This window comes from Anarhichas minor, unplaced genomic scaffold, assembly GCF_050575085.1.
Source record: "Anarhichas minor isolate MPS153535 unplaced genomic scaffold, ASM5057508v1 ptg000010l, whole genome shotgun sequence".
Classification (NCBI taxonomy): Eukaryota; Metazoa; Chordata; class Actinopteri; order Perciformes; family Anarhichadidae; genus Anarhichas; species Anarhichas minor.
In genome coordinates this window covers 3,389,114-3,416,946 of record NW_027466456.1, presented here as the reverse complement: position 1 = coordinate 3,416,946, position 27,833 = coordinate 3,389,114, and the positions used below count along the sequence as shown (strand labels likewise).

The 27,833-nt window shown below is 48.5% G+C and overlaps 1 protein-coding gene and 1 long non-coding RNA gene across 4 annotated transcripts in view; one reads left to right on the top strand and one right to left on the bottom strand.

The window, feature by feature from the left end:
- The window catches only part of LOC142946393 (uncharacterized), a 50,553-nt gene extending 23,132 nt beyond the window's left edge, over positions 1–27,421 (bottom strand). The window contains exons 1-2 of one of the 2 annotated variants that reach the window (XR_012953072.1): positions 27,312–27,421; positions 27,026–27,121 (exon numbers count right to left, since the gene is read on the bottom strand). This is a non-coding gene — a long non-coding RNA (uncharacterized LOC142946393). Of the gene's footprint in view, positions 1–25,742; positions 27,122–27,311 lie in introns of those variants that run through there. The other variant, XR_012953073.1, reaches the window with a different exon arrangement.
- midn (midnolin) lies at positions 129–26,391 on the top strand. 2 transcript variants are annotated; one of them, XM_076087581.1, is made up of 9 exons: positions 141–255; positions 362–428; positions 2,301–2,529; positions 4,101–4,188; positions 4,344–4,406; positions 13,515–14,060; positions 15,418–15,616; positions 15,855–16,178; positions 22,628–26,391. In XM_076087581.1, the coding sequence occupies exons 3-9, from the start codon at positions 2,309–2,311 to the stop codon at positions 22,888–22,890; spliced, it is 1,704 nt and encodes a 567-aa protein (XP_075943696.1). In that variant the 5' UTR covers positions 141–255; positions 362–428; positions 2,301–2,308; the 3' UTR covers positions 22,891–26,391. The 2 variants fall into 2 exon arrangements, with proteins under 2 accessions (XP_075943695.1, XP_075943696.1); XM_076087580.1 differs by having other exon boundaries at positions 129–428.
- Positions 27,422–27,833: the final 412 nt, after the last annotated feature.

Sequence of the window (27,833 nt, the reverse complement as noted above, 5' to 3'; positions counted from 1 at the left end):
CCAACGGACGGGCACGCGGCTGAACTTCAGAGGCGGTTACTGGAGGAGGGGAGGAGGGGAGGGGGGGGGAAGCGAGGCCACCTTAAATCCCATGCTGACATAACAAGAACACTACACTCCGCCCATATCCGAGAAGAGTCGGTTAAAGAGGTGTCTCACCTTCCCGTGCATGAGCTCTCTCACAACCGAGACAGACACCAGCGCGCTCACAACGCAGAGGACGTAACCGCAGCTCCCTATTGGTCCGGAGGTCTGGTGCGTTGCCGGACACGCAGAGTGGATATTCAGGTGTTTGGATTTATCTCTTGAGTTTTTTGTTTTGTTTTTTTATCACCACTTGGGTTTATTTTACATGCCAAAGCTGGGGGAACGCGCTGGAACACGACACACTTCTGCGCGAAGCTTTAAAGTTCTCGCCACAATAATTGGTAAGTGCATTTTAATATCAAATCCAACTTTATGTTTTCTTCTTTTCTTGAGTCATTTGAACAAGTGTCTGTTATCCGTTTTGACGTATTGTGTGGGTTAAGAAATCCATTTGGAGACAAGCAGTCAATCGCGGATCGATAGAAGCACGTTGTCAAGTGATTGGACGAGCCACCTTCCATGTAAATGCCACGGACATGATTAACTTAATAAGAGCCGGTATCGACGACAGGAGAATGTCACCGTTACTGTAAATTATAATTAGTATCTGACAGTAAGTCGTTGCTGATGTCGTGTGTTTTAGAAGCGCAATAAGGACCTTTATTCAATTGCACTGCGGTGGTGACAACCGTGCTAAGAGCATAATGAGCTCATTTAATGATCGATCTCAAAATAAAAACTAATTAAAATCATATCCCTGACGGGTAAAAATGTTTGCTGTAAAATTCAAAAATTGCATTATGCAAAAGTGAGTCACTTGCAAGTTATCGAAGTTCCTCCTTCGGCCACTGGGTGGAGACCGAGTATCTCCTTCATCACGTTAAAGGCCCGACTCACTCTATTTCGGTAATTACCAATCTGTCCCTCGTTGTGTGTACGATCCTGTGCTTAGTGTTGTCATCTCAGCAGATATTTATTGGAAATAATGAACATGTGCAGCACTTCATGTGTCATATGTATATTATTTGCTTTTCACTGTCAATGCAACAACAGGCCTTCTGATGGTTTATATGAACCAGTGTAGAGATCACTGGTGTGCAGGTGCTTTAATGATGAATGCTATTTGTTCCCACACAAGATCAAATAAATAGCACTGTATACAGCTGGTACCTGAAATGAAAGAAATCAACTAGCAGGGTAGTTCGTAGTTATCGATTTACTTCGTAGTAATAAGTAATTAATAGCGAGCAAGTTAGTAAACAACTCGTCTTTATCGCTCCGTTACCTCAAACGCTCCAGTGACCTTCTAAAAGGACCACGGACCTCCGCTTAGGCCCCGCTGCTGCACGCTCCCGTGGTACGGGGCTCATATTTTTGTCCTATATGCTGTAATTTATTATGAATGGCCTAAACTCGCCTGCCCTCCACGTGGGTGTGGATCCCTTCTCACCATTGGCTGAAGTCAGTCAGCGTTTCTAACGGAGCTCTCCTGTGATTGGCCGGGCCGGCTGTGGGGCTTGTGGGCGTTTTTTCAGTTTTTTTTTTATAGACGGTGGAAGTGGGATACTTTGTGGACAACGTTCATTGTCGATATTTCACAGGAGCCGCCGTGGGTACGAGTGCGCAGCGGAGAGCCTCTCTCTCTCTCTCTCTCTCTCTCTCTCCACGAACCGTACGAGGCTTTTGCAGCTCACGGACTGTGTGTTTTCTCATCTAAAGCTCGCAAAAAGCTCACAGAACACCGAGAGGAATTTATATTCTTTTTTTTGGTATTACTATTAAACCTCCCCGTTTGTGTTTTAACGGTAACCGCCTGCGTAAATGAGCGTCCATGGCATTTTCTTTGTAATTGTTTTTGCTGACAACATACTTGCGTTCCTGCCTGGCGTTCACCCATCTATGTAGCATTTAGGAAGACTCTTGCTTTGCACGTTGGAGAGAGCAACAACGAATAAGAAGAAGGGGAAACCGGTGTAGCAAAGAGAGAAGGGAGCCTTGTTTAGTTGACTTTCCTGTGGGAATATTCTCATGATATCGACCGGAGAGAAGACGGACCGGGTTGTATTCAGACTCTCGGAGCTGCCTTTGAACAAGGGCCGGTAGCCGAAGCGACGGATCCGCTTCACCATCCTCCTCCCTACCCCAAAACCTCGCTTCATCTCCGGCTCTGCTCGTCTCCCTTCCTCCCCCAAACACTTCCCTCTAAACCACAGGTTATCGGATGGACCAGCACCCCAGCGCCCGGAGCTGCACCAGTCGCGGGGCTTCGTCCTGTGAGGCCGTCCCGACGGAGCCCTCCATGAATCTGTACATCCACTCCACCACCGGCACACGCTTCGAGCTCTCCCTTCCCCAGGAGGAGACCGTGGACGGACTGAAGAGGAGGCTGTCGCAAAGGCTCAAAGTGCCGAGAGAGAGACTCGCTCTGCTACACAAAGAAACGTGAGTAACTGGAATCTGTTTCCTAGAAGTGCTGCAGCCTTTCTATATATGGTAAAGACCATAAACATGTGTTCCCCCTTAAAGGGCAGCATGGATCTGTGCAATACGTTTACCGTAATGTTTAAACTATTGCGCAGTATTGTAAAAAAACAAAAAAAATGCGAATAGATCCGCGTTCACCCTCCGGGCATGCAGCGATATTCTTTAATCTATGCTTTCGGATTTATGGAGAGGCCGAGCTCTCGGGAGGCTTCAGAGGCGAACCTTGGCCGCGACGTTCAAGGAAACCCACCGACCGTCAGGACGCACGGGTGTTGGAATTACGCACCGGGGACGCACCGGTCACTGGCACCGTATTGACGAGGCGATCTGCAGACTTGCATTGATTCATGCCTCCTCCTTCGTTATAAACACTGAAGCCTGACTGAATTACTAATGCTGTGGGAATCAGACCTGTTAAACATTAATGAGGAAAGTCACGGGGACTTGGTAGCCTGTAATTTATTTACCGTGCTGCTGCTGCTGCTGCTGCTGCTGCACAGGCATATATATTGTTTCTCTTTAACTTGTCCCTGTATAAAGGAAGGTGGACGTGTCCTGCATGTGGTTGGGTGTTACATGGTAATAGCCAGCAGCTTCTGAAGCAGAACAACTCCTAAAGTATAGGTGGTATAATAGTGCAGGTGTTATGTTAAATAGAGAAGGGCGGTTTGTAGCGCATGCAAACAGTCAGCATAGTCCCCCCCCCCACCCAATCCCCTCCCCTCCCCTCTACTGTAATCACCAACTAAATCACATCATCCTTTAAAACCTACCCCCCCCCCCCCTTTTTTTTTTTTTAAATCCCCTCCTGCTCCTCAAACATGGAGACCTGCAGCACGTCGGGGCGCTGAGGGGCCTTTGTTGGGCTGCATGGGGTGAGATGTGGGTCATGCCTGTACAGCAGGCTGTCCTGAAACATCCCTCACAGTGAGTCAAGGCCCCGCGAGGGGCTTCGCTGCATCGTGACCGGCTGGGAAAGACCACTTCCTCATATAGAGCAGACACTCCTGCTCTGCACCAAAACATGAAACAAAGCAGAGCAAGAAACGTATTATGGAATCAACTTTCTCCAGAACCAGCCGTCGTAGTACGACTCCATTAAGAACAATGGACCTGCAATGGTTGATAGAAGGGTCATGCCACGCTGTTTGCTTTTGTTCCCTCATAACTAATAAAAGGACTGCGGTTCTGGTTTTGGAGTTTCTGCTCCTCGTTTGTGCAACTCGAAACAGCGAAAGAAAATACTCACCTCCACTTAGGCAAGTGGCACCGGTGCCAGATATCCACTGCGAGCGCTTGTCAAGCTCCACTATACTCCAAATTGAAATATGACAGCTCAATCAATACTTCTCTTTCATGGAGCTTTTCACCCACGGCTCTTTTCCAAACTAGTTTTGAATTCTGTCTAAACCCCCCCCCCCCCCCCTCCCTCCCTCCCTCCCTCCCCTGGCTGAAGGCTGTTTGTGTGTCTGAAGAGAGAAGATATTGTCAGCACCGTCTAATTATCTTGTTCTCTTTTAACCCTTCAGGCGACTAAATTCAGGCAAACTCCAGGACCTCGGCATCTCCGATGGGAGCAAGTTAACACTTGTACCAACAGTCGAAGCAGGATTAATGGTGAGGCTCACCTGGCCGTGTTAGCTTGCAGTCCAGATAACCAATATGAGCTTTTTTTTTTTTTTTTCTTTGCATATTTATTACTTTACAAATCACCATTTTTAGTTTGTTAAAATTATTTTTTTTAAATATATATTCTTTTCCTCTCTTTGCAGTCTCAAGCATCAAGACCCGAGCAGTCAGTTATGCAAGCCTTGGAGAGTCTCACGGAAACTCAGGTAAGAGACTGTTTACGCAATAGTGCAACATGGTTGCAATACAAACTGAGCTGTGGGTCTATTGTGTGTGTGTGTGTGTGGTTCTGCGTGCGTGTGCATGGGGATATGGGAGGTAGCTTCGGTTAAGTGCAGAGCAACAGACAGATATGACAGACAGACAGAGAGAGAGAGGCGATGAGCAGGCTGCACAAGCCTCTTTGCTTGTCTAATCTCAGCCTCTTAAACAAGCCAAACTAGACATCCAGCGTGAGCTGTTGGGATATAATAAGCAGCAACACCCCTTGTATCCTAGTAACATCTGTGATAGTGTGTGTGTGTGACCAGCAGCACATATAACACTCACTGCCACCTTTCTGTTTATACCTTTATCTGTAATCTCGCTCCACTCCTCCTGTTTTCATGCTCTAACACACATTCACACACACACACACACACACACACACATGCACAGGCAAGTTTCCAGGAAGTGTGCTGTGACTGCAGCATCGTCTCACTCACTCATACACATAGTGCTGGATCATCAGATGACAGCCGTCTCGCTCAGCATTAGCATAGGGTTCCTGGAAGCCTTAGCGTGCGCGCAATAGGGGGCCTGTGCTCCTTTTACTTACAGTGAAACGGCTCTGTAGGCAGGCCGGCTGAATTGCAGGATGCATTTGAGTCAGAGTGACGTGACTCGACCAAAAAAATGATAGATAGTGAGAGTAGAGCAGAAAGAGGCAGAGAGTTCTCAGGCGCTGGCCGCAGAGAGAGAGAGAGAGAGAGAGAGCGAGCGAGAAGAGAGGCGATAAGGCTGAGTACACACACACACAAGCAACGGTGTGACGTATGAAACACTCTGCAGCTGACTGACTGACTCACACCTACTTCCTTTTGTGGCGTTGGGCAACACTGAGATGTGCGTAAGTGCATCGGTGATGCGCCGCCGACTGATGTCAAAACAGGACAAGATGGCGAAATGAGTGATGCCTTTGTCCGAAGAACGATGCTGTGCATTAAGTCAGATTTTTTTTAATCAGAGGATGTGGGCTGATTGGAGATAGAGTGTGGATTCGCTTAACTCCCTGCTGATCATTTTGTGGTGGAAATCCTGGCCTTGTTTTGTGTGTGTGTGTGTGTGTGTGTGTGTGTGTGTGTGTGTGTGTGTGTGTGAACTGAGCATGCGTCTCGTAGCGCCGACAGCCGACGACTGCATGTGTGTAGGTGTGTATAAGTGAACGTGTGCGCGCCCATGCCCATCATGTGGGACACCTTTTGCTGGGTCAGCCAATGAGTGGCCGGCGTTTTCACCAGAGGCAGACAGAAGAGCTGATTTCTCACCTTGCCTCTTGTCCCTCATCATGCGTATGGCCGCAGTGAAAATGTTTTTGAAAAGCTAAATGTCATCAAATATGGACGGAAGCCGAGTATTTAGTGTTGCGAATTGTGGAAATGATCTTATTTCAATACATTTTTACCTCTTACTGGGGACAATTACAGCGAGGCAGAGAGGGTGGACGTTGTAGGCTACTACTAAAGTTATTCATTATAATAATGCTAATGTCAGCATTATGAAGGAAGCTTTGAACTATTCAGCCCAAGCCGGATGCTTTTTCCTTCAGAATTGCTTATCGTGTGTCACTGTTGCGTTCATATTTATGTGATATTAATTGTAATCCTGCCGCGGCCGTAGAGAGAAGGGCACCGTGAGGCGGACAGCAGGGTAAAAGGTTAAGGAAAAAAACCCGGCATAAAGCTGCTTTAGTGTGTTTTTATCCCGAGAAATTGATTCCTCTTTATAATTCATGAAGCGGGATGGAATGATATAGATTGCGGAGAGATTAAGGATCTGAGTAAGATTAGAAAAATAGGAACACAAAAGCTTTCCCTCATTTCCTCTCCCCGCCTTCCCCCCAACTCTGGGGCTATCAAAAATCAATCAATGCACTTAGCTCTTAAGAGTGTCTGACATGATAACTGATATGCCCATACACCCAAAAATAGCCTCGGGGAGATGTGGGGTGGTTGCTCGCTGTGCTAGCCGCTGGAAGAAGCGGGTGTCAACCCCTGGATCTCTGATAACCCCTCACCCCCACCTGTGTTTTGGTCATGTGAGGTCTCATTTTCCAGATCGGGTGTTTTGGCAGGAAGTGTGTGTGTGTGTGGGTGTGTGTGTGGGTGTGTGTGTGTGTGGGTGTGTGTATTCATGGTAGACCAGGGGCTGAGCGGATCACCTTATGACTTCTCCTTTTATCAGGAGTCTGGGGGAGTTTTCGCAGCTAGCTAGCCAACCGACCGAGCAGAACAAGACAGCTTCCAGGGTTGTTTCAGACTTTTGTGGAGCGAGTTAGATACAAAAAAAAAAATGTTTTATGGAAATGGAGCCCCTGCAATTATCGAAATGGGATTTTTTTTTTTTTTCTTCGCTCCATCTCCCCCTTCTCCCTCTCTTGTTTCTGCTTAACAGCTCTCCGAGGGCCCTATAATTTAAATGTGCTGCGGTTTGCATGTCCGGCTAGCTGCCTCGGTTTGACCGTGATGGCTGACTTCTTTAGCAAGGACAACCCTGGGCTGCCTTAAGTCCTCCTCTGGCATCTCCCTAGGCTTTTTTTTTTTTTGCATGACATCTAAGCTGTATTAAGCCACGGCCTCGCGACGGCCCATCAAAATACAGTTGCCAATACAGTTGCCCGTGCTACTCTCTTCTCCTTCTGTCTGCTAAATAGAGGTTGTGTGTTCAGCTCACATACGCAGTCATGCGTGGACACACACACACACACACACACACAGGAAACACCAGAATTGAAAGGATATATTTAAGAGGATTGAGTTCAGAGAATGAGAAAATGTCTGATCCTAGTAGTGAAATGAACGTACACTCTCAAGACAAGCAGTGAAAGGGAAACGAAAGCAATATTCACGATTTCTGGCCATGTGCAGACAGTGACATCGGCTCTCCATCTATTGATCTCGGTATTTGACAGAAAGAGAAGGATTATGTGTCCCTCTCAGCACACAGGGACTATTTGCTCATTGATGCACATTGATGTTAGAATAAAAGCCAACCAGGCATCACTTCCCCCCCCCCCCCCCCTCCATTGCCCTTCCCCCAAGCAGCCACCTCTTTGTTCCTGTCTTAAAGCATAAGCACCCAACCTGCCCAGCTGACAGGCCCTCAAACACACAACAATGATTGAGGGCCACTCTTTAAGTTCGTCTCTCTCTCTCTCTCTCTCTCTCTCCCCCTGGATCCCCTTTCATCCTCCACACATCCATAGGCGTCAGCAATGCCCAGTCGAGTGCAGCTACAGCGGAGCATACTGCTTTTTAAAATCAATCTCCAGCCGGAGCGCGCGGCTCAGCGGGATGCACATTTAGCCTTCAACACTAACGCCGATTTCTTTTGGGGGGAGGCTGGGTGTTGCCATTCCAATATGTCCCCGTGGAATCATGGGGGGTTACGTATCTGCGCTACTTTTTTGCTCCTCCTGTCCTCATCCACTCCTCCTCCTCCTCCTCCTCCTCCTCTTCCTCCTCTAGCAACGGTATGGCACAGTTTTGTCATTGTGTCACAGGTGGAGGAGAAAAAAGAAAAAGGAGAGCGTTGCGAGAGTTATTCTGTAGTGCGTCAAGTAGGATGTGCAAGTTCCGTGGGTCGGTCGGTAATGGGGGAGGAGGAGCTCATGCGCTTGGGTAACTCGCAGATGAAGAAATGCGAGCGAGCCTCTAATGGAAGGAAGGAAATCAAGACAAAACGGCGGAAGATGTTCGGCTTAATAGTACGAGAAACTGCAGATGATGGACAGTGGCGGTGTGTGTGTGTGTGTGTGTGTGTGTGTTTGTATATGTACAATCAACTGCATGTCCGTGCGCACGTGACTGTGTGTAAAACAGCTCAATGCAGATGGTCAATACGTTTCTTTTTTTCCAGTCCTGTAGAACACCTCATCTAGATGCGAGTTAATCAGCAGGATTGACACTACTGGAAATCATTGGAGAGTAATTGTATTGAGGATTTGAGAGTGCAAGGAATTGAAAAATGACTCGAGTCAGTTTGTTGGTCAATATGAGAGGATCCTCCTCTGTCCTTCCCACTGCCATTTGAAATGAAGGCTTTTTAGAAGCGTGCGGTATAAGAGAGGGAGTGTTTGCTCTTTAGAATGTTAATTTCTTTTGTTGCCCCCTAAATGAACACGACAGAAATTCATTTAGCTGCAGGACGTGTAAATCGAATCGCGTATGGAACAGAAGACAATGCTGATCCAAAGGCCTACTTAGTCCACGCTCGTGTAAATCCTGGCCTTGAAGATTGCATTAATAAGCTGATCACGCAGTATTTTTGCACCTGTGTAATCCCCATTGTGATGCTTAAAAGCACAGTGGGGGGGATCAAGGTGTGTTGTGGAGCAATCAAGGGATGGATGGATTTTTAGGGGATTTCATTGTCCTGTTGAGTGTATGCATCTGTCCATGTACGTGTGTGTGTGTGTGTGTGTGTGTGTGTGTGTGCGTGGCAACATCCATTTTTAATGTCCGTGTCTTTGTGTGCTATCTCGCTCAGCGGCCAGGGGAGTCTCATTTCTCCATGTTTGAGTTGTGACCGTCATTGCTTTCCATTCCCCGGGCGACTCTGAGCTTTTGTGATTTAAGTAGCAGGCGTCGTGACTAGTGGGGCCACCGCGTGGGAGGACGGGGGCCAGGAAAAGTCACGTCTGATAGCCACCACCAAGTCTAATTGAGTCAATTAGCCATATACGCTACCGGTGAAACGGAGGTGGCCGGGGTCAAAAATAGCCAGGTCGATCCACAAAGCCACACAGAAACCTTCACAGTAGTCATCCCGCCTCACCTCCTGTACCCACTTCATCCCAGACATGAGATGCTTCCTCCCCCTCTCTTTGTCGGTGTTGATTATGTTGTTTTTACAAGTATCCACACATTTGTCTGGCTGGGCACAGACACAGGAACCCGATTAAATTGTATAAAGCGCCAGCAGGTATTGAAGGCAGAGCGTGAGAGCAGCAGGCGAGCTAGCGAGAATGAGGATTTCTTCGCTGTTGCCCGCCCCGAATGTGGAGCTGATGCGCGAGGCCCGAGAGACCCGAGACCCGTGTGGGCATGCGAGTTGGCTCGGCATAGCCGGTCAGTCGTTGGCACAGTTGGCGTGTGAGGAGTGGCTTTATCTTGGGAACCCGATCGTCCTGGACTTTGCCATTCTGATGGCCAGCTGGTCCTCTTTTGGCCCCTCTGTTTCTTATCAGGCAGTATTACAGACGCCGTATCTTTCTAATAGGGCCTTTGAAGAACCTCCTCCCGGCTGCATTGATTCTTTTTTTTTTCTCTCTCTCTCTCTCTCTCTTTTGAGGGGCTGTTATTGCATCTTTAGCCGGTGTTTGTCTGCAAAGGGACTATCAATAGTGTCCTGCTGCGATCAGAACATCTAGGTCGATGGGCGGGTTAAGGAGCAGGTTTTTGAACCGTACTCTTCGCCTGGCGGTTCGACAGGTGAGCCGCTGCGCCGGAAACCAGAGCGGCTTCCTCCTCTCAAGGCGGCCCTCTCTCCACCCTCCTGTCCCGCCCTCCCAATCCTCTCTATCCTCTCTGCTCCGGCACAAAGCTGCTCAGTTGTTCATGAATGTCAGCTCAGTTCTGCCAGCGCTCTCTATCTTTCTCCTCCCCTCTCCCCCTCCCTCAGCCTCTCTCTTCCTGCCTCACTCCTTATCTCCCTCCCTTAGTTCGCTTAGTGTGCAAAGGAAGAGCGACTGCAAATGAGTTCCTTGAACCACGGGGACCCCAATAAATAAAACTGTCAGCCAGAGATGTCGGAAAAAAAAAAAGAGGGAAGGAGCCAGAGGCACGCTCTCACTGAATATTTCATCACCCACCACCACTCTGACACCCTACCCCCATCGCCCCCATCCCCCCCACATCACCATCCTTTCTCCTTTCCTCTCTCATGCCACCCACCCCCCTCTTTTTCCTCCATCTTTTCTCCACCCCTCCTGGCCCTTATCATATTCTCCCCCATCGCTGCATAGCAACCAAAGCCGCCTGCTAAACAAAATAGCACCTCCCTGACAGCTAAAACAAAATGGTTGATGGCGCCGGCTGTGGGGTCAGTCGTTAAAGAGGAGCAATTAAGTGGAACGGCTCTTTATCAACACCTGTATGTCACCGAGGTGGGCTCTGCCCGTCAGATTTCTGATGAGTATAATCAACTCATGCGTGTTGTTCACCAGCACACCTTGTTCTTCAGGCATGAGCTCCTCTTCTCTTTGCATACCGCTGCTGCTGCATCAGAAAGGGAACAATGAATGGCTGGTTTATGCCCGTGAGCCTTAACACAACAAAAGCCGGGCCCTCCACTCTCGCCGGCTCCCACAGCAAACCACCACAGACGGCCGTGAGACAGCTCGCTTCTCTCTCGCCGGCTAATTTGTAGCCTGCCATGTGGTGTTGGGAGCTCAGTAGGAGTACACGGATCTCAGCTCGGCGGTTTTGAATAATCCACAGTAGTCATTATAAGGGTAATCAAGCCTCCTCTCTGTTTCTCCTGCTGTCGCTCACTGTCGGCCTTTTTCCTTTCACTTTCTCTCACGTGCTCGCGCATAAAAAAAACAGCAGTGAAGCAAAGGGCCTGTTCAGACATGACATTGGATGGCATCTTGGATGATTCCTTCACAGGAAAAAAGCTTTCTCCTTTGGGATTCAACATGTGTACTACAGTGACCATATTCAGCAAGATGATTGTCCAACACACAACTACAGACGGCAACGCCAGCCTGCACTTGACTAGCAGCTAACGGTGCTAACAGCAGACAGTGCGAACAGCGCTAACAGTTTTAACCTGGGGGGGTGGCGGGCGTTACGCTTCTGCGACCATACAGTCCCGCCACCTTGACTCAGGGGACAGTCTATCATTTATTTTTTATTTGACACTACAATTTTGCCAAAAACAAGCTGAAGCACCATGTCAAGTAGGCCAAACCCGACTGGAAAACAATTTGTAAATATTTGTTCGAACCCGGCACGACCTGTCGGGTAACCACAGTCTAATGTGGATACAGGATCGGAGGTCTGAACGGCACCATAACCAAACAGGCACTCACTTCCCGGGGGTGTTTTGCCTCACATCTTCCTTCCTCCCGTTAACTAAACACTAGTCTCCCTCGGGGGCCTCTCACTCTGTATGCACGTTGTGTGTGTGTGTGTGTGTGTGTGGGTTGGCAAACTGTCGACTCATTCTCTTGACAGCTGTCAGTCACAGACACAGTCAGCGACTCCTCCCACTTCTTTTCTCTTTCTTTCTCACCCCCACACACTTTTAGGATTCCGCCTCCCCCCCATCACCCTGAGGTCTCAAACACACACACACACACACACACACACACGTCTTGTCTAGCAGGTGACCTTTTGTACACGGGAGTTTCCTCAAGTCATCTCAGGTAGCACCCTGCCCTGTTCTCCTCCTCACTTCACACCGCGCCCTGCTGAGTTTATTGTCTAAGCACGACAGTGTAAGCATGGGTGTGGACTAGACTACCAACAGGCCATTAGTAGCTGAGTTAACACTCTGAAAAGGCTGAGTTTCTGTTTATCCGGCAGCAACCTTTTATGCTGATTTCTGCTGCTTTAGCTGTTGATTATTTACACGTTATTTACACAGCCATCAGATCGCCCCCCCCCCCCTCTTGTCCTTTCACCTGCCTCTCTCTTCTCCCTCCATCCTCTTTTTCCACACCGTGTCAATACCAATGTGCAAAGGTCACCCTGGCAACAGAGAGGCAGCGGTCGATAGAGAAATAAATAAGCAGAAGAAAAAGGGAGAGAAGTGATGGAGGGCAGGGCCCGGTGAGTCGCAGGGTTAACTACGGGCCCCCATCTCACGAGCACACTCCAAAAGGCTGCAGGGTCTTCGGGGGAGTGAGGCCTCTGCTCTCCTTTGCCGTCTTTGTTTTGTATGCCTCTATATTACTTGCTTTCTTTGCTTTGTCATTACTCTTTCACTCCATCTCCCGTCCTCTTTGTGCTCTTTCTCCTCCCCTTGTGTAGCTCTTTCGGTGCCGCTTCTGTCTTCCCGTTCCCCCCCCTCCGTGCCTCTCTGGGGGACTGAAAGCACACAAGGCAGTAGGGGTTTGTTGAAACCTTTTTGGACAGAGGCGTCACTTTGTATTCCCCAGTGCCGTTTGTTTCTGTTTGTTTCTATTTTGGGGAGAGCCTGAGCTTTCATTATTGCAGAGTCTTCAAGACCTAAGGCTTCTCTGGCCTGCGAATGACTCTCCCTAGAAAATAAACACGCTCACGCGCACCTACAAAACATGCTCAGACTCACAGCAGTGAGTGGCAAATCACGCAGCAACGGAGCCGCAGGCATGCAGGAGGGGAGGGGGGGGGGACAAGAAGACTTTTGTTGTTTAGTGTGAATCCTCCGGCCAAGTCGTGACAACTCCGCTATCCTGTGTGTGTGTGTGTGTGTGTCCATCCGGGCCACGGGGTGGGACAGCGAAGGCCTCCACACTCGGCTCCTATCAGTCGTTGCCAGAGCTCCAAAAAAGGGCAGCCCTTCCAGATCCGCCGCGGACAATCATCCATTCTGTGTTGGAGAGGCAGGCGGGGTGTATTTCCTGGACGTGGGACTGATTTTTCAGGCCCCGGGCCAGACAGAAGGGTGGCCTCTGTCTCCGAGCTGAATAACGCTGCTGACTAAGAGCGGACCGAGGGGCAGTGGGAGGCGAGCGGGAGTGGGCGCTTATTTGTGTGTGTTTTCCAATAGGTCTCCTCATCCACTGCTCCCCAGCAGATGTAAATAGGCCAGTGTTACAGAAGAGTTGATTGATCGCATGATGGGCTAATGTGGTGTGTCTGTGTCTCCATGAGACGGGGAGCTCAAAGCACTGTTGTGTTGCATTTCAACTGCCATCCATGGTGCAGACTGTTCATTTACAAAGGAGGAAGTCGATAAGCGTGGGGGAGTTTTTTAATCTCTTTGAAAGGCTTTGGCATTCTGTACATAATGTGGATGCAGAGTTTCTAACACCTCTGCGCCAATAAATCATGTAGGATTTGCTTTTTGTTGTTGTTAGATTTCTATTCTGTGTTTCTCAAATTCTCCTCTTTGTCTACCTGCAGGTCAGTGACTTCCTGTCCGGCCGCTCCCCCCTCACCCTGGCACTGCGCGTCGGTGATCACATGATGTTCGTCCAGCTCCAGTTGGCGGCGCAGCAGTCCGGCGGTCCCCAGCTCCAGCACAGACACCTCATCACCCGGGGCAGTGCAGAGACCCCGATGGGGCAGCCCACAGGGCAGCCCCGCGTTCCCCACCCTCACCCGCACTCCCACCACCCACACCCCCATCACCCACATAGCCAGCCCGGCCCCCACTTGTCCCAGCCTCACCTGGGCCCTTCCCCTCCTTCTTCCCCGGGCTCCCCTTCCTTCACGCTGCCCTCCACGCACCACCAGCCGGTTCCTCCCATGTACCACCAGTCGCCCTCCTCTCACTGTAGCCCCCCTACTCCCCCGCCCCAGCCCCACTCCCCTCACCCGTCCAACGTCCCCGGAGGTCTTTTCCGCTCTCCAGCCAGTCCCCACCATCACTACCACCAGCCTTCCTCAAGCCAACCCAGCCACGACGTCGGCCAGGCCAGCCCCGTAGCCCCGGTCCTCTGCCCTGAAGTAAGTCTCACAAATATTGTCAGGGACCCATATTTTATTTATTGTTTAGGTGCTACGAATACTGTGGTAGATAGTGGTACTTTTACACAACTGAAGGTAGCATAGGCACTTGGCCCTCTCATGAATGAACAACGGCGGGGATGGGGTTTTGGCCGTTTGACCCGGGTTGCCAGGAACGCAACTAAATCATCTTCAATTCAATTGATTAGTGGGATATCCCAGCAGCGTGAGGGTGATCCCGTGGTTTACTCAGGTCTGAAGGTTTGTGTGAGTGTGTGTGCTTCCAAACCACAGTGCACTTAGTTATCACTGCAGTGCAGTGTGCTTCCCAAATACATGCAAACAAGCCAACACACACACACATAAGTCGGGGCGGCCACGGCATCCCTATGACCTCATCCTGCGAGACGCTGAGGGGGAAAGGAGGGGAGGGGGTTCAAAGAGAGGCAGGTTTTATGAATCAGAGTTGGGTTTTTTAATGTGAAGACTGATCATTAACCTCAGGGTTGTCAGCCGTTCATCGTTAGCCTTTTACAACCGTTTACTTGAGATAACTGCGAGGAACAGCTGCACGCACAAACGCACTCGCTTGTCTCCACCAACCAAATTTGCTGTTTATACTTTCTCTACCTCCCCGAGCTGCAGCCTATGGAAAGCGAATGAGAACCAGATGTCAGCGGACTATGTGGGGGAGATGGTTCACAACAAGAATAACAGAAAGACGGGCCAGTGTGGTAGTGAGAAAAAACGGAAACGGCTATTCCTCATGAGGCTTTCACATGCGTAACGCACACAAACACGGAGGCCTTTGCCTGGGTTTCACTTTCAGGTGTCAGTTGAGTGATCCAAGTTAAGCTAAGGTCAAAAAGCAGGGCTGCTGAGTTTGGTCTCTCTCGGGTTTGAGGTAACAGGATGTCCTGGCTGATCTGGAGCTATAGGATGGCAGAAAGCTCAGTTTTCCTGCTCTAGCTCTCAAAGTATTTCCAACACCCTGACGTAAAGGTCACTTACAGAACTCATAAACTCGAGACAGAGCTTACATCATATACTGTGTGTGTGTATGTATATATATATATATATATATAGATATATATAGATATAGATAGAGGGGTAGGGCTGCAACATTTTTTAAATGTTAATCGGAATCTCGATTTTGAATTCCCGCAATTAAATGAATACGATTTGTCCCTCACAATTTCAACGTTTCCCAGCTCACAACTAATGTATATGTTATGTATGATGCATTATGTTAACACAGTATGGGATGTGATGGGATTGTGTACATATGTGTTCTTTTTGCACCGCTTTCACCATGGCCCGAAGCCTCACTTTATGCTATTTAATGTTTTTCCTCCAGGCTAACTGCAGCACCAACAGCACCAACAGCACCCCCAACAGCCCCGACACCCCCAACAGCCCCGACAGCACCAACACCCCCAACAGCCCCGACAGCACCAGCGGTGGCAGCAGTCCTTCAACACGCTCCCGCAAACCTGGTGCCATCATTGAGAGCTTCGTCAACCACGCTCCCGGAGTCTTCTCAGGGACCTTTTCAGGTGAGAGGACACGAAGCTTCCTTTAAGATGCTTTGCTGCTCTAAGCAGTGAGATCAAAATAAATAAAATAAATACTTTCTCATTCAACACATTCTCCTTTGTCTGGTCTCAGGGTTTGTTGTGGGCATGTGTATAGGAATGACCTTGAAGGCTTTCACTTTTCTGTTGTTTTTTTTGTTGTTAACTCGTAGACATCTCGCGTAACGCTTTCTCCATCTTTCTTGCTCCCTCTCTTTAGGCACTTTGCACCCTAACTGCCAGGACAGCACTGGGCGTCCCAGACGCGACATCGGTACCATCCTGCAGATCCTCAACGACCTCCTGAGCGCCACGCGCCACTACCAGGGCATGCCCCCCTCCCTCACCCAGCTCCGCTACCAGACCCAGTGTGGTTCGCCCACCTCCCCGTCCCCCTCGCCGCCTCCCTCGCCCCAAGTCGCCGGCATGACGGGCCTCTCTCCCAAAGCTACCTCTGTGCCCGCCAGCAGCCCTAGCAGCCCTCCGCCGACTCTCCATCCGCTGGTCCAGTGCCAGAGTCAGATCCGCATGTGCAAACCCCCCGGTGAGTGACTCCACACCGCACTCCCTCTGCTCATGCGAAGCATGTGAGGAACACAAACAGAAACACACTCGTGCTCACACACACAGCAAGCCATTGTGCATCCCTCGAGGCAGATGTTTCCTCAGTCGCTACAGCTTTGCAGGAGTGTGTGTGTGTGTGTGTGAAATGACTGCAATCTAGAACCTGTCATTTTACTGAGATCTGTTCTTGTATTGTAATTTACCAAAGAATTAATTGTCGTCTTTGTGTCTACTGTCTCTATTCTCATTGCACGTCGCGTGTAGCTATCGGTTCTGTTGGGATTATTTTTGCACCATTGCCTTGTTCAACAGCTATTTTTACCCTGAAAATACTGTCAAAGCAGGAAGATAAAAGTCAGATTAAAAGAACAAAAACAGTCATACGTACATCTCTCCTGGGTTTTTGAGGCAGAGGAGAAGAGGAAGAGATGGGGAGGGGAGTCTTAACGTCTAATGCAATACAAATTTCTCCAAACCTGTTCAGTCAGGCTTCACTTGTCAGGCGGTGGAGATGGCTTTGTTTTTGTGTGCCAAGGAGATAGGTTTACCCCCTTCAAGCCTGGGCTGAGCTATGTTTAGATTAGATTAGGCTTTGGGTGATTTAACCTGCCTCTTAAAGAAGGGCTGCAGCTGGGGCAAGTACGGGCCGGACAAAAAAACCTCGACGCACCCCTGATGCCCAGAGGGCAGGTGCTAGTTCAGATGATACTGTTTTAGAGTCTGGAGTTTTGGGTGTTTAAAAAAAAAGAAAAAGCTCCTTTCCTCGCAGAGACACAGGATGTCGAGTGTCAGACAGATGTCCAGAAGCGATAACATTCAGTCAGTGTTGTAAGGATAGCCTGGCTGTGCTCGGAGAAACAGCATTGTCCTTATCTCCCGTCGAGGAAATCGAGCTCGCCTTCGGTGAGCGGCTGGTAAATGTTTGTTGAATAGTTCGGTAGGGAGGGTCCGCCGATTTGTGTCTGGAAAGAGCGAGAGCATACGTTGCTATTGTCCTACCCTGGCTTCGTCCTTTGTTTTATGACCTTCAGTGGCAAACAGAACGGAGTGTTTTTTAGTTTCAGCAACTGCGTTCGGATTGACCGGGGGAATGTCCAGTATTCCTTTGCGTCACCCTGGGTGCCCTTACAAGTGTCTGGTGAACAGTTGGATTAACACAGGCTTATTTTCTTAACTCAGGGAAGCCCGAAGACCCCCCCTCACCCCCCCACTCCTGTCATCTATCTCTTCGTCTACACTCGCCGCTGTTTCCCCCATTTGCTGTCCAAAAACAGCCCCGTCTGTAAAATCCATCTCCCCCGTCTTCCTCCCTCTCTTTTCCACGTCTGTGTTGCGCATCAATACATCGTCTGTGTTCATTTGGCCTTTTAATAGATTTATTCCGAAATGCAGCTCTGAAAAAGAATTTGCTTTGTGAAGTAGAGGGCAGTGAGAGGAGGAGGAAGAGGGGGGATGGTAAAACCACAACACTAAGCCTCCATTTATCACATGGGTGTTTATATCCTGTCCATCAGTCTACCGACTGCCCACTGATTAACCAACGGCCAAGTAAAAAATGAAAGGAATGGGTGACGGAGTAGCCCGTCTAATGTCCTTTTCCCGACTTCGCTGCCTCCGTCCAACTTCCTGCTCGCAGTGTACGTCCCCAACCAAGCAGTTTGGCTCGCGGAGACAACGAGTGGACAGACGCCGCGTGTCGACTTTGTATCCCGTTTCCACACGGTGTCCCGAGGAAGCCGTTGACTAAGCTCTCTCAGGTGGCCTTATCAGCCCGACACCTGATGGAAGACTTACTGGACTTAACACCGCGGCTTAACTCTGCTTCACAGAAACCTGCCTTCATTCAGCTACAGGAACAACCCGCACTTCTCATCTGCCTGAACGTGTGTGTGTGTTTGTGTGTGTGTGCAGTGAAACTCTTGAAAATGTCACATAGCTGGGCCGTCTCCTGAGAGCCTTTACCCTTTTCCGCCGCAAGTTCATGTGCAAACGGGGAGAAGGCAAGCGTAAATAAAGAGTTTGAACATACTCGCATGCACACTCACACACTCACTCACACACTCGGCCGCAAAAACGCCTGGTTTAAGTCTTCGACTAGCCGGGTTTCATGGCTTGTGTGGGGATTTGTCCGCCCATGTCTCGTTCAGGGTTTGAACAGGAGGGGGTTTAGCGTGGCCCGGCAGGCTGATTGTTAGCTAAATTCCTTCACTGAGTCGGGGTGGACCTCCCCGGCACCCCCTCCCCTCCTCTCCAGCCCCTTCAGCCCCCTGCCCAGCCAAACCCATTGTGCAGGGGCCAGAGACAGGGGCTGCATACAGGGCACCAGGCTGAGCCATTGTGGGGCAGAGGAGGGGAGGGCTATGGGATTATAGGGCTGCCTTTTAGTCCCACTCCCACCGCAGCTGCCTTAGTTCAACACAGGCCCACAGAGAGGGGGCAAAGCAGCGGCAAAGTTAGCTCTGGAAGCTTCCCCAAGCAACCCCCTTCCTCTCTTGTGTCCCTTCCACGTCCCTTCACCCCATTCCCGTCCCCTTTCGGCTTGTCAGATCATGTTAGCTTCGTGCTGGCTGGGACTGGGAGGAGGGAGGGTGACGGGAGGATGAGAGAGAGCGAGAGAGAGACATGAGGGGGGGGGAGCTCCTACGGCCTTAACCTCACAGAGTCCCGTGTTCAAGCCTCGACCCGCTTGGTCGAGGCGGCGCGCATTATCCACTGGTAGGCTTTACTCTGCTGTCGTCACACAGGGGGAGGGTTCGTCGCCACACACGTGCACCGGGAAACTGAGCAAACGCCCCGGCGACGCGGCGCAGAGCTATCTAGTGAAGCCAGCCAAGCACATCAGGTGCCCTTTCATTGTCGACAAGGAGAGAGAGAGAGAGAGGGAGAGAATGCAAATGAAGTCTAAAAGTCATTGAAGAGCTTGTGTCCCTGCAGGGCCGTCAATGCCCTTTCACTGACTGTCAGAGTGCTCATATTAGCTCTGATTTGATTGGCTGTTTCAGTTTGTGTCTGATTAGTTAGTTTACATTTTTTCTTCTTCTGGTGTTTAACTTGATTGGCGTTTTTTGTCTCTCCAAAAAGGTCAGGTTTCCTAGTTTACCTGTTGACATCGAGCTACTGGTCTGTTATGAACACATTGAGATTTTGAATACCGATATCGAGATAACGCTGCGTTTATTATGGTGCTGTGAGTTTTGACCCCTCTATCGTTAACCCGTGGAACGGGTCGAGAGAGTAATACTGGAGGAGATTAAGGGCGACTTTGCTGCAATGTGATTTTCTATCACTCTCTCTTCCTCTCCGTCCACCCCTCCCCTCGTTCCCCTGGTTCCCTTGATGTTGAGCAAACAATGTTCTCTCTGCAAGATCACAAGACTTATCAAGGCAAAGAAACAAACAACAGCACTAAGACGACTGCAAATGAAGGCCAATCTTTGTACAATCAATAAAAGGAGAAGCTCCTTTAATCTCCTCGTGCGTCCCGCACACTGCAGCCCTCCTCCCCCCTTTTTTTTTTCTTCTCTACCTCCATCCTCCTCCCCCCACCCTCCCGTGTGCTCCCCTATCTCAGTCCTTGCTGTGTTGCTGGGCTGGGCTCAAAGGCAAGGAAAACTGACTGACGCATCGATTATTCATAGATCGCCCCTTCTTTCTGTCTCTCTCTCTCGCTCTGTTTTTCTCTGCAGCGCTCTGTGTATTTACAGGTTCAGTGTCAAAGTCTTCACAGAGGAGAGTTTGGGGGATGGAAAAGTGTGCTGCCAGGGATTGACTTTTAGTGTGATTGGTGGGGGGGGAAAAAGATAGGAGGTATAGGAGACTGGCGTTTCCTTCCTTCCTCACTGTGTCCTTGACCAAGTCTTCTGTTTGATATCTTCCACTGCGCGTTTCCAGAAAAAAAGATCTGTGTCTCTCTCTCTCTCTCTCATTCATTCCCTATGTCTCTCATCCACCTCTCTCTGGGTCCTTCAAGGTTATTGTGCTCACATCAAACCTTAGTCTCTGCATCCAGGCTTTGGGCCAGCCTGTGTGTATCTTAATGTGTGTGTTTTGTGTGTGTGTATAGTCTGTCCTTCTTAGCCAGCCCTAATAATAGCCCTTCTGTCATAAACATAGTCTGGAGATCCTTGCGGCCAGCTGTGTCCGGCCCAGCCGCCCAGGGCTCCGGTAGTGACGCTGATGAATGGACACACACACACACACACATACACACCAGGTTTGGTGTAGCTCCACATTGTCGTAGATCTTGCCAAGACAAAGGCCAAGACCTGCAGCCCCACCAAACGGCCCGTGTGTGTGAGCGCCTGCTCTTAAATACTGTTGGTGTCCAAGTAGATTTAACTGTGAGGAAATGGAGTATTGAATGGTGCTACCCGGGTTAAATAAAGAGACAAACTTCACCAGACAAACAGATCGTGCATGTGTTGGCTTCGTGCCGTTTCATTGCGTACAGCCATACTTCGATGCAGCCGAGGGGTGTTTTATTATAATTCTTTTTAGCTTGTAGCTAGCAAGACCTGGGGAATAAGGGGAAGAGGGAACAAAGCCTTGCGGCAGCGTATGTGGATGTCACATGGAGCTGAGGCAGCGGAACAATGGCTCTAATGTAGGAGAACCCCCCCCCCTTTTTTTGGTATACCCCCTGTTTTCTGGAGATGACACGCTGCCCTCACACAACATCTGAATGCACACACATACGTTTGTACCGGGGGCAGAACACATTGGCAGGAAGTGGAAAAAACCCATTCTGTCTGTGTGGCTGAATGTGAAGAAGTATTCTTTTTTTTTTCTCTGTTGGCTCGGTGTCACTATTCGCTTCCTTTCTGCTCTCAAAACGCAGCATCAAGGCTGCTGGATGGCAGTTTACTTCTTTAGTATGCACTGCCAGGCAGCGGTGAATATTTATAGCTGGAGAAAAGGGTCTGCGCTGCTCGACCCGATAAGCAAATGAGGGAAAGAGGGAAATGAAGCCCACACAGAGTCCGGAATTCATTCCGATGGAGCAGAGGAGGGCACGATCGATTCGGAAAACTGCCACCTACGGCTGATCCTTTACCCTCCACCCTCTTCCTCTGTCCTTTCTTCTATCCCCCCTCGCCCCTAGGGGAGGAATTCCTTAACCCATAACGCCCCCCCCCCCCCCTTCTCGCCTCCTGCTTCTTCACACTGCCCCACCTAGCTGTCTCTGGGGAGACATGGGGCAAGAGCTGGGGGAGGAAGGAGCTGTGGGGTGAAAGGAGGGAGGAATTAGAGAGGGAGAGAAGAGGAGTTGGGGGAAGGGGAGGGGGGGTTGTTGGGTCAATGAGCTGAGAGTGGGGAGCTACAGCCATAATGAAGAAAAAAAATAGCAGAAGAAAACCCAATCTCTCTCTCTCTCTCTCTCTGCTTACAATTTCCATTCGCTTGCATTTTCTATTGAAAGCCAATAGCGTTGTCCTGGGCCCTGAGATGGATGGCTGCACTAGAGCTAAGGTTTAATCAATAGGTCTTTTTAATTTGCCATCGATCCACGTTAAAAGCTACTGCGGCTGTGTGTGTGTTTGTGCGTGCGTGCACCCGCGACCTGCAAAGTTTGTGTACACACGTGCACGGGCCTACACATTGTGTACGTGTTTTTTGTGCGAACACATGATGTGCTCGAATGCGGATTGGAGTGTGTCTTTGTGGGTGTTCTGGTTGTGCGGCAGAGGCAGAGATGGCCGCTGCGCTTCGGTTTATTGACATTCTAGCCCATTATTTAATTATTTAATTCCCAGACAGATACTAATGGAGCCGGCTAATAGATTGCGGTTGCCTTTCTCTTCCTTCCAAGTCCCCGAATATACGCATAAAATGGAATTAGGCTCGACTCGGGCCACTGTAGGAAAGCATTCACAGTGCGACGCCGAGCCTCTCCCTCGAGACCGGACGCTCCTATAGGCACATCAACAGCTAGCAACGCACTTAGCAGCACTGCCAGTCACTGAGGCATGTCGTCTGCAATTATGTGCGCAGAAATCATAGGCAGCTATCCCAATAGTGCCTTCCCTCTGGCTTTGTTTGTACGGTTCTGGCCTTGCTATTGGTCCTCAAGGAGATTCAGTTCGACGAAGGTCTCCCCACTCAGCGATAAGGGGATGAAATGGCACTGAGGGGAGCTAATGAGGCTCAGTGGGGGAGGTTAAGCAGCAAATTCCACATTGTGTGTGTGTGTGTGTGTGTGTGTGTGTGTGTGTGTGTGTGTGTGTGTCAGAGCAAAGGGAACGTCAAGGCTGTGTTGCTTTATCTGCTGCGTGCTGAACACACACACACTAAAACACAAAGACATATATTGACAACCTTCTCAATACTGGTTTGTTTGTTTTTTTGATGAGAGTTAATTCTGCTCGGGTTGAAACAAACCTAGCCGACACCCGACTGACCGTCCCTCCCCTCTCTTTCTCGTTTGGCCAGGTGACCGCGTTCGTCAGACCGAGAACCGTGCGACCCGCTGCAAGGTGGAACGCCTGCAGGTGCTGATGCAGCAGAAGCGCCTGCGCAGGAAGGCCAGGAGGGACCAGCGCTCCCCTTACCAGTGGCTGCCCAACCGGAAGGCCGGGCGCAGCAACAGCAACAGCAGCATGTCCAGCGAGGGCTCCCTGGACCTGGACTTTGACGACTCGGTGTGGAAGCCCGACGTCAAGGCCGACTTGAAGTCCGAGTTCGTCATGGCCTGAGGCCGAAGCGTCTGAGGCCGAAGCGTCTGATCCCACGCGCCGCGGGACGGATTCGACGATGCGCGCAAAGCATCGCTCGAGGATTTACTTATGAGATATATTTGGAGGGAGTGGATCGGCAGGAGGGGGACACAGAACTGCGCATATAGAGGTATCAAAGTTGTCCTCGTGCCTCCCTCCTGGCAGACTTTATTCCCGCCCCGTCCCTTCACAGTTGACCGTGTGAAAAACAGCATCAACTGCAAGAGAACTTTCCTTTGACGCTTGGATTTGGACGGGCAACAACCGGACTCAACAGTGTACAAAACTTTTTAACGGTGCGATTACAGAGACGACACCTGAACTTTGAGCATAGCAGAATTCAGTGGGTGGTGGTGGTGGCGGTGGTGGTATTTTCTTTTCTAAGATTTGTTTTTTTTAAGCGCACTCTGGACAGCAATGAAGAGATCCACACTGGACTTATTAACAGGACAGGAGCACCAGAGGCCTCAGTGTTTCCTATTCACAAGAATGGCAGAACTGCCGAACAATGGATTATTCCAACGGGCATTCTTATCGATCTCAGAACTCACCAACCAGAGTCTAGTTTTGACCTGTTACGGGGTGGTTAAACCTTTTTCTTTTCTTTTTTTTTTCATTTTGAAACATATTATTATATTTTATAAACAAAAACAAATATGTAGCATTGTTCACAAAGCATTCAGGTTTTCATATAACAGTTTAAAGTAGTTGTTGATTTGCACATTTTCTTGATTTATAACAGCTGGTCAAAGTGTGCAAGGACGAGGAGGTGGGGCCTGAAATCGAATAAAATAAAAAAAAAAATGAATATGGTAGTATTGATATCAACCTCAGTGACATAGGGTATCGATAGGAATGATTAATGAGTAAACAAAATGAATTAATATTAACAGAAAGTGCTTTAGAGGATTTTAAAATCTTTAAAATGTATATGGGAAAAAAAAAAATCTATTTTTAATTTCTCTTCCTATCTGCTGTTTTCAAAAAACAACAAATACGTCCATTCAATCACTCGTTCATTAGCTCGTTCATGAATTATACTGTAGTCGTCCAGCCACAGCAAATGATACGGAAAGTCAAATTTCATCCAGCCCACCTCATGTCTTACAGACCTGAATGGACGAGGGTTTGCATTAGTTTGTGTACATAAATGTGACAATTGGCAAAGGTTTATGAGGGTGTGTGTACGTTTTGACTTAAGTGTAAATTGATTTAGAAAACCCCATGTTTATGTCTGAGCTGTCTTCTCTCAAATAACCCCCGTAGTTTCTCAGAAATCATGAAGATCAGCTGCAGTGAATGCATGGGTCCCGACTTAACATCCCGACAGGATAAAACATCAAATTTCGAAGTTCCTTTACCACAAGTCCTCATAGTAATGGCTATTTTTTTATTGGCAAAAAGGGGGAGAAGAAGTGGGATCTGTATCCAGCATCATTATCTAGTGCCTCCACCAGTACATCCGTTGACATATCAGGTTAGGCCTTTCACAGTTTTGCTGCTACACATGGGGACTTGGAAAAAATAAGAAAAAAAAACGCGAAAGGGGGAAAAAGTGACTTTTTTCTTTGCATGCAGAAGTGATAATTACACTGATCTTTTTTCTATTGATGGAATAAGAAAAAAAAGAAACTGGTGCTGTGGGAATGAAGGTTAACAACATGCATGAATTTGTGAAGAAAATTAACAATGCTGCTTTTGTTGATTAGGTTGTTTTTTTTTGTCATTTTTGATTTCCTCAATGTTAGAACAACGGTGTCCTGCTAAAAGTATTACGACGCAAAAAAAACAAAACAGATGAAGTTAAGTGTGGACTCGCGTCTTGCTCAGCACTGAACATTCCTGTTGTGTGTCAATGAAGATGATGATGAGCAAAGACAGTCTCTCTCCACTCCCCCCCGAGCGCTTGTTTCACCCCCACCGTGACTCTCTAGGACCCAGACAGCCCTACGAACTGTTAAGCCACCAACCCCCCCCCTCCCCCTCCCTCTCTCCCCCCAGCCTGAACGCCAACCGAGGCTCGCGTGGACGTACTCTGGCAGGGAACTAACAGACCGGGGCGGATTTTGCAGTTCTGTCCCGTCAAACCCGAGAGACGCATCCGGTCTGTCTCTTCATCCGTCTGTCTGTCTGACCGATCGACCACCCTACCACAATTGCACTCCCAGAGATTGCAGTGAGAGATTACCCTTTTTGGTGAACCTCATCTTTTTTTTTAAGTGGCCTTACCTTTCACTAAAAAAATGAGACACTTGGGGACAATGGGGGCGGGAATGTTTTTTTTTTGTTTCGTTGTTTTATTTTGGTTTTTAAAACTTTCTGTGTGCATCGTTGTCGGACTTGTTGTCATCCAGGCGCCATTTTTGTCACTGAGGACACTGGGCATCTGTCGTTTAGTGCTTTTAGCTGGTGGAGTCTCTATTATGTCAAGGCTTCTGTGCCTTAAAAATGTTGCCCTTGCTGTGTCGGTGTCAGATTTAAGCTTGTTTTCATTGGTTGATACGCAGGACTGCAGTATTCGCATCCACGAGAGTCGTAGATTTTTAGGGGCGAAGCTTGTTCGAGTGAATCGACTACTACTCAAAAAGTTGGTGTTGATCCTCAAACACTGCCTTCGTCCCATTTCTTCATTGTGTTGCCATGCTTGTTGGTCTCCGTTGTCCGAAACCTCACGTCCCTCTTAACTCAGTCCTCCCACCAACAAGCTGCAAAAGGCTACAAATCTGTGTAACGTATGTTAACTGGGGAAGTTCACACCGCAGTACGTAGATGGCAAGAAACAGCCCTTATTAAGAAATGTCCTCTGAGGACTCCAGACTACACGCACTTCCTGTTTCCTTGGATACAACATTATTAACGGACAATTTATCCCCCTGCCCCTCCCAAATTTTTATTTAATTTTGTTTTGTATATGTATGAACTATACTCTGTGTGTGCCTCACTTCTGTGTGAAACTCAAAAAGATGAAACGAAACAAAAAAGATGACAAAAGCATTACAGAGAGGATAAAAAAAAACAGTATGTTGGTGGAATTCTGATCACGTCATTTAAGTTGCCTGTTCTTTCTTGTAGCCAACTATTGAAAATAACAGAATACAATTTACAATGTTCTAGCTCTAGACCGGTGTAGCACATGTGTGACTGTATTAATTTATGAAACCAAAATGGTAACTGTGAATTATGTATTTCTTTGTGCATTTTTTTTAAAAAGCGGGGGAGACGGACATAGCAGCAGCTGATGCTCGTGTCCGGAAAAAAACTTTTTTTTTTTTTTTTTTGGTGGAATATAACGGGAACATAACATGTTTCCGATTTTAAAAAAGGAGGAAAAAATGAAAAAAATAAGATAAAAAATGAGAAAAAAATGAAAAAATATATGAATATATTTTTTTTCTTAAGCAATACATTTCAGTGTGACTTGTGATAGAACATTTTCTTTTTTTAGGTAATAAATAAATAAAAAACAAAATGAGTACGTCAGGTTGTCTCCGTGAGTGTTCATTACTTGCCCATTCAATAACATTGAGTGAAAGCTGCTATTCAGTCTAATATTTCATGTGGGAATCTATTTCATGAGGGAACATGATATGAGTGGCATATGAAAAACCAGAGACGCATTGAATTGCATTGGTGAAATATTGCCTTACTCTATATCAAAAGCTAATGTAATTGATGATTGGACTGAACCATCTCGGCTGCCTGAGGGGTGGACAGGACCTACACATGGATTATTATGAGCCTACTGGGTAGAGGCCCAGGGGGTCTGGGGAAAAGACAAAGGAAAGCCAAAGAGCTCACACAATATTGAATCCAATTAAATATATTTTGGTACATTTTTTTCCAAATAATACATCTGCACAGAATACTGAAGTACAGGTGCAGGTTTTCGGCAGTTTAGACATTTGCTTTAACCTGCAAAATGTGACGGGAAAGATGCAGGGACCATGGGTTTGTGTGTGTGGAAGGAGGTTGAAAGGGAGCTGGCGGGGGGGGGCAGTTCAGTGAGTGCAGCTCAAGATGAGACAGAATATGGAAGTGGAGTGACAGATTGCTAAAGGAGAGAGAGAGAGCTGTGCCTCATGTGAAGCCCCCGCTTCCTGACACATGTACTTACAGCAAAAGGTAGTTTTTGAAGCGCCACTTGTAGCTCCCCGCATTTGTAGCCGGCGAGGCTGAGAACGGGGCTCGACTCGGAGCATCCAAGAAATAGCTGAGAGAGAGAGGATTGAACATGAAAGAGCGCAGCTACTGTATGTCAAAAAGCACTGCTCGGGCAAGGCGCCAATAACAGGATGCGCACACCGTGAGAAGCTGCAACGCAGCCGGACGACAGACCACTGCATCTGCACTTCTACATAGATGGACATGTTACACGTCTATTTGTTGCAAGAAAAAAATACCTGTTCAAATTGCTGCAAATTCCACATTGAAAAGCTATGTGTTCCTCGTGTTGTTTACACCTCTATTCTGATAACGGCCAAAGGACTAGAAACGTGTCCCTTGGCCTCCCTTCCTCTTTCTGCAGAGATGGTTCTGGTAATGAAAGCCTCCTACACAGTGGCCTTCTGCACATAAGCGAGCACGCCTCCTCTGTGTCAGTGGCCTGTGGTGAACCCGGGGCCGGCAAAAGGTTTGATAAGGGAAGCCAGATGAAAGGGGGATTATCGATGAGAGCCCATTGATTAGCTCACCAACAGCCAATAGTCATGCATTTCCCTGAAACCACACGCTAAATACAGAGCAAAGCTATTTCATCTGTTTTCCATGCTGGTGAGTCAAACCCAAGCTCTCTGAAGTTAACATCTGTGACTTTGTTATTGAACCTGGTACAATGTTGGTTGGCAGCTTCTGGCCACAGTCACCACGTTTACTTTCGACACTAAAAGCTTTTTTTGCCATTGAGCTACACACGAGCACCTCTG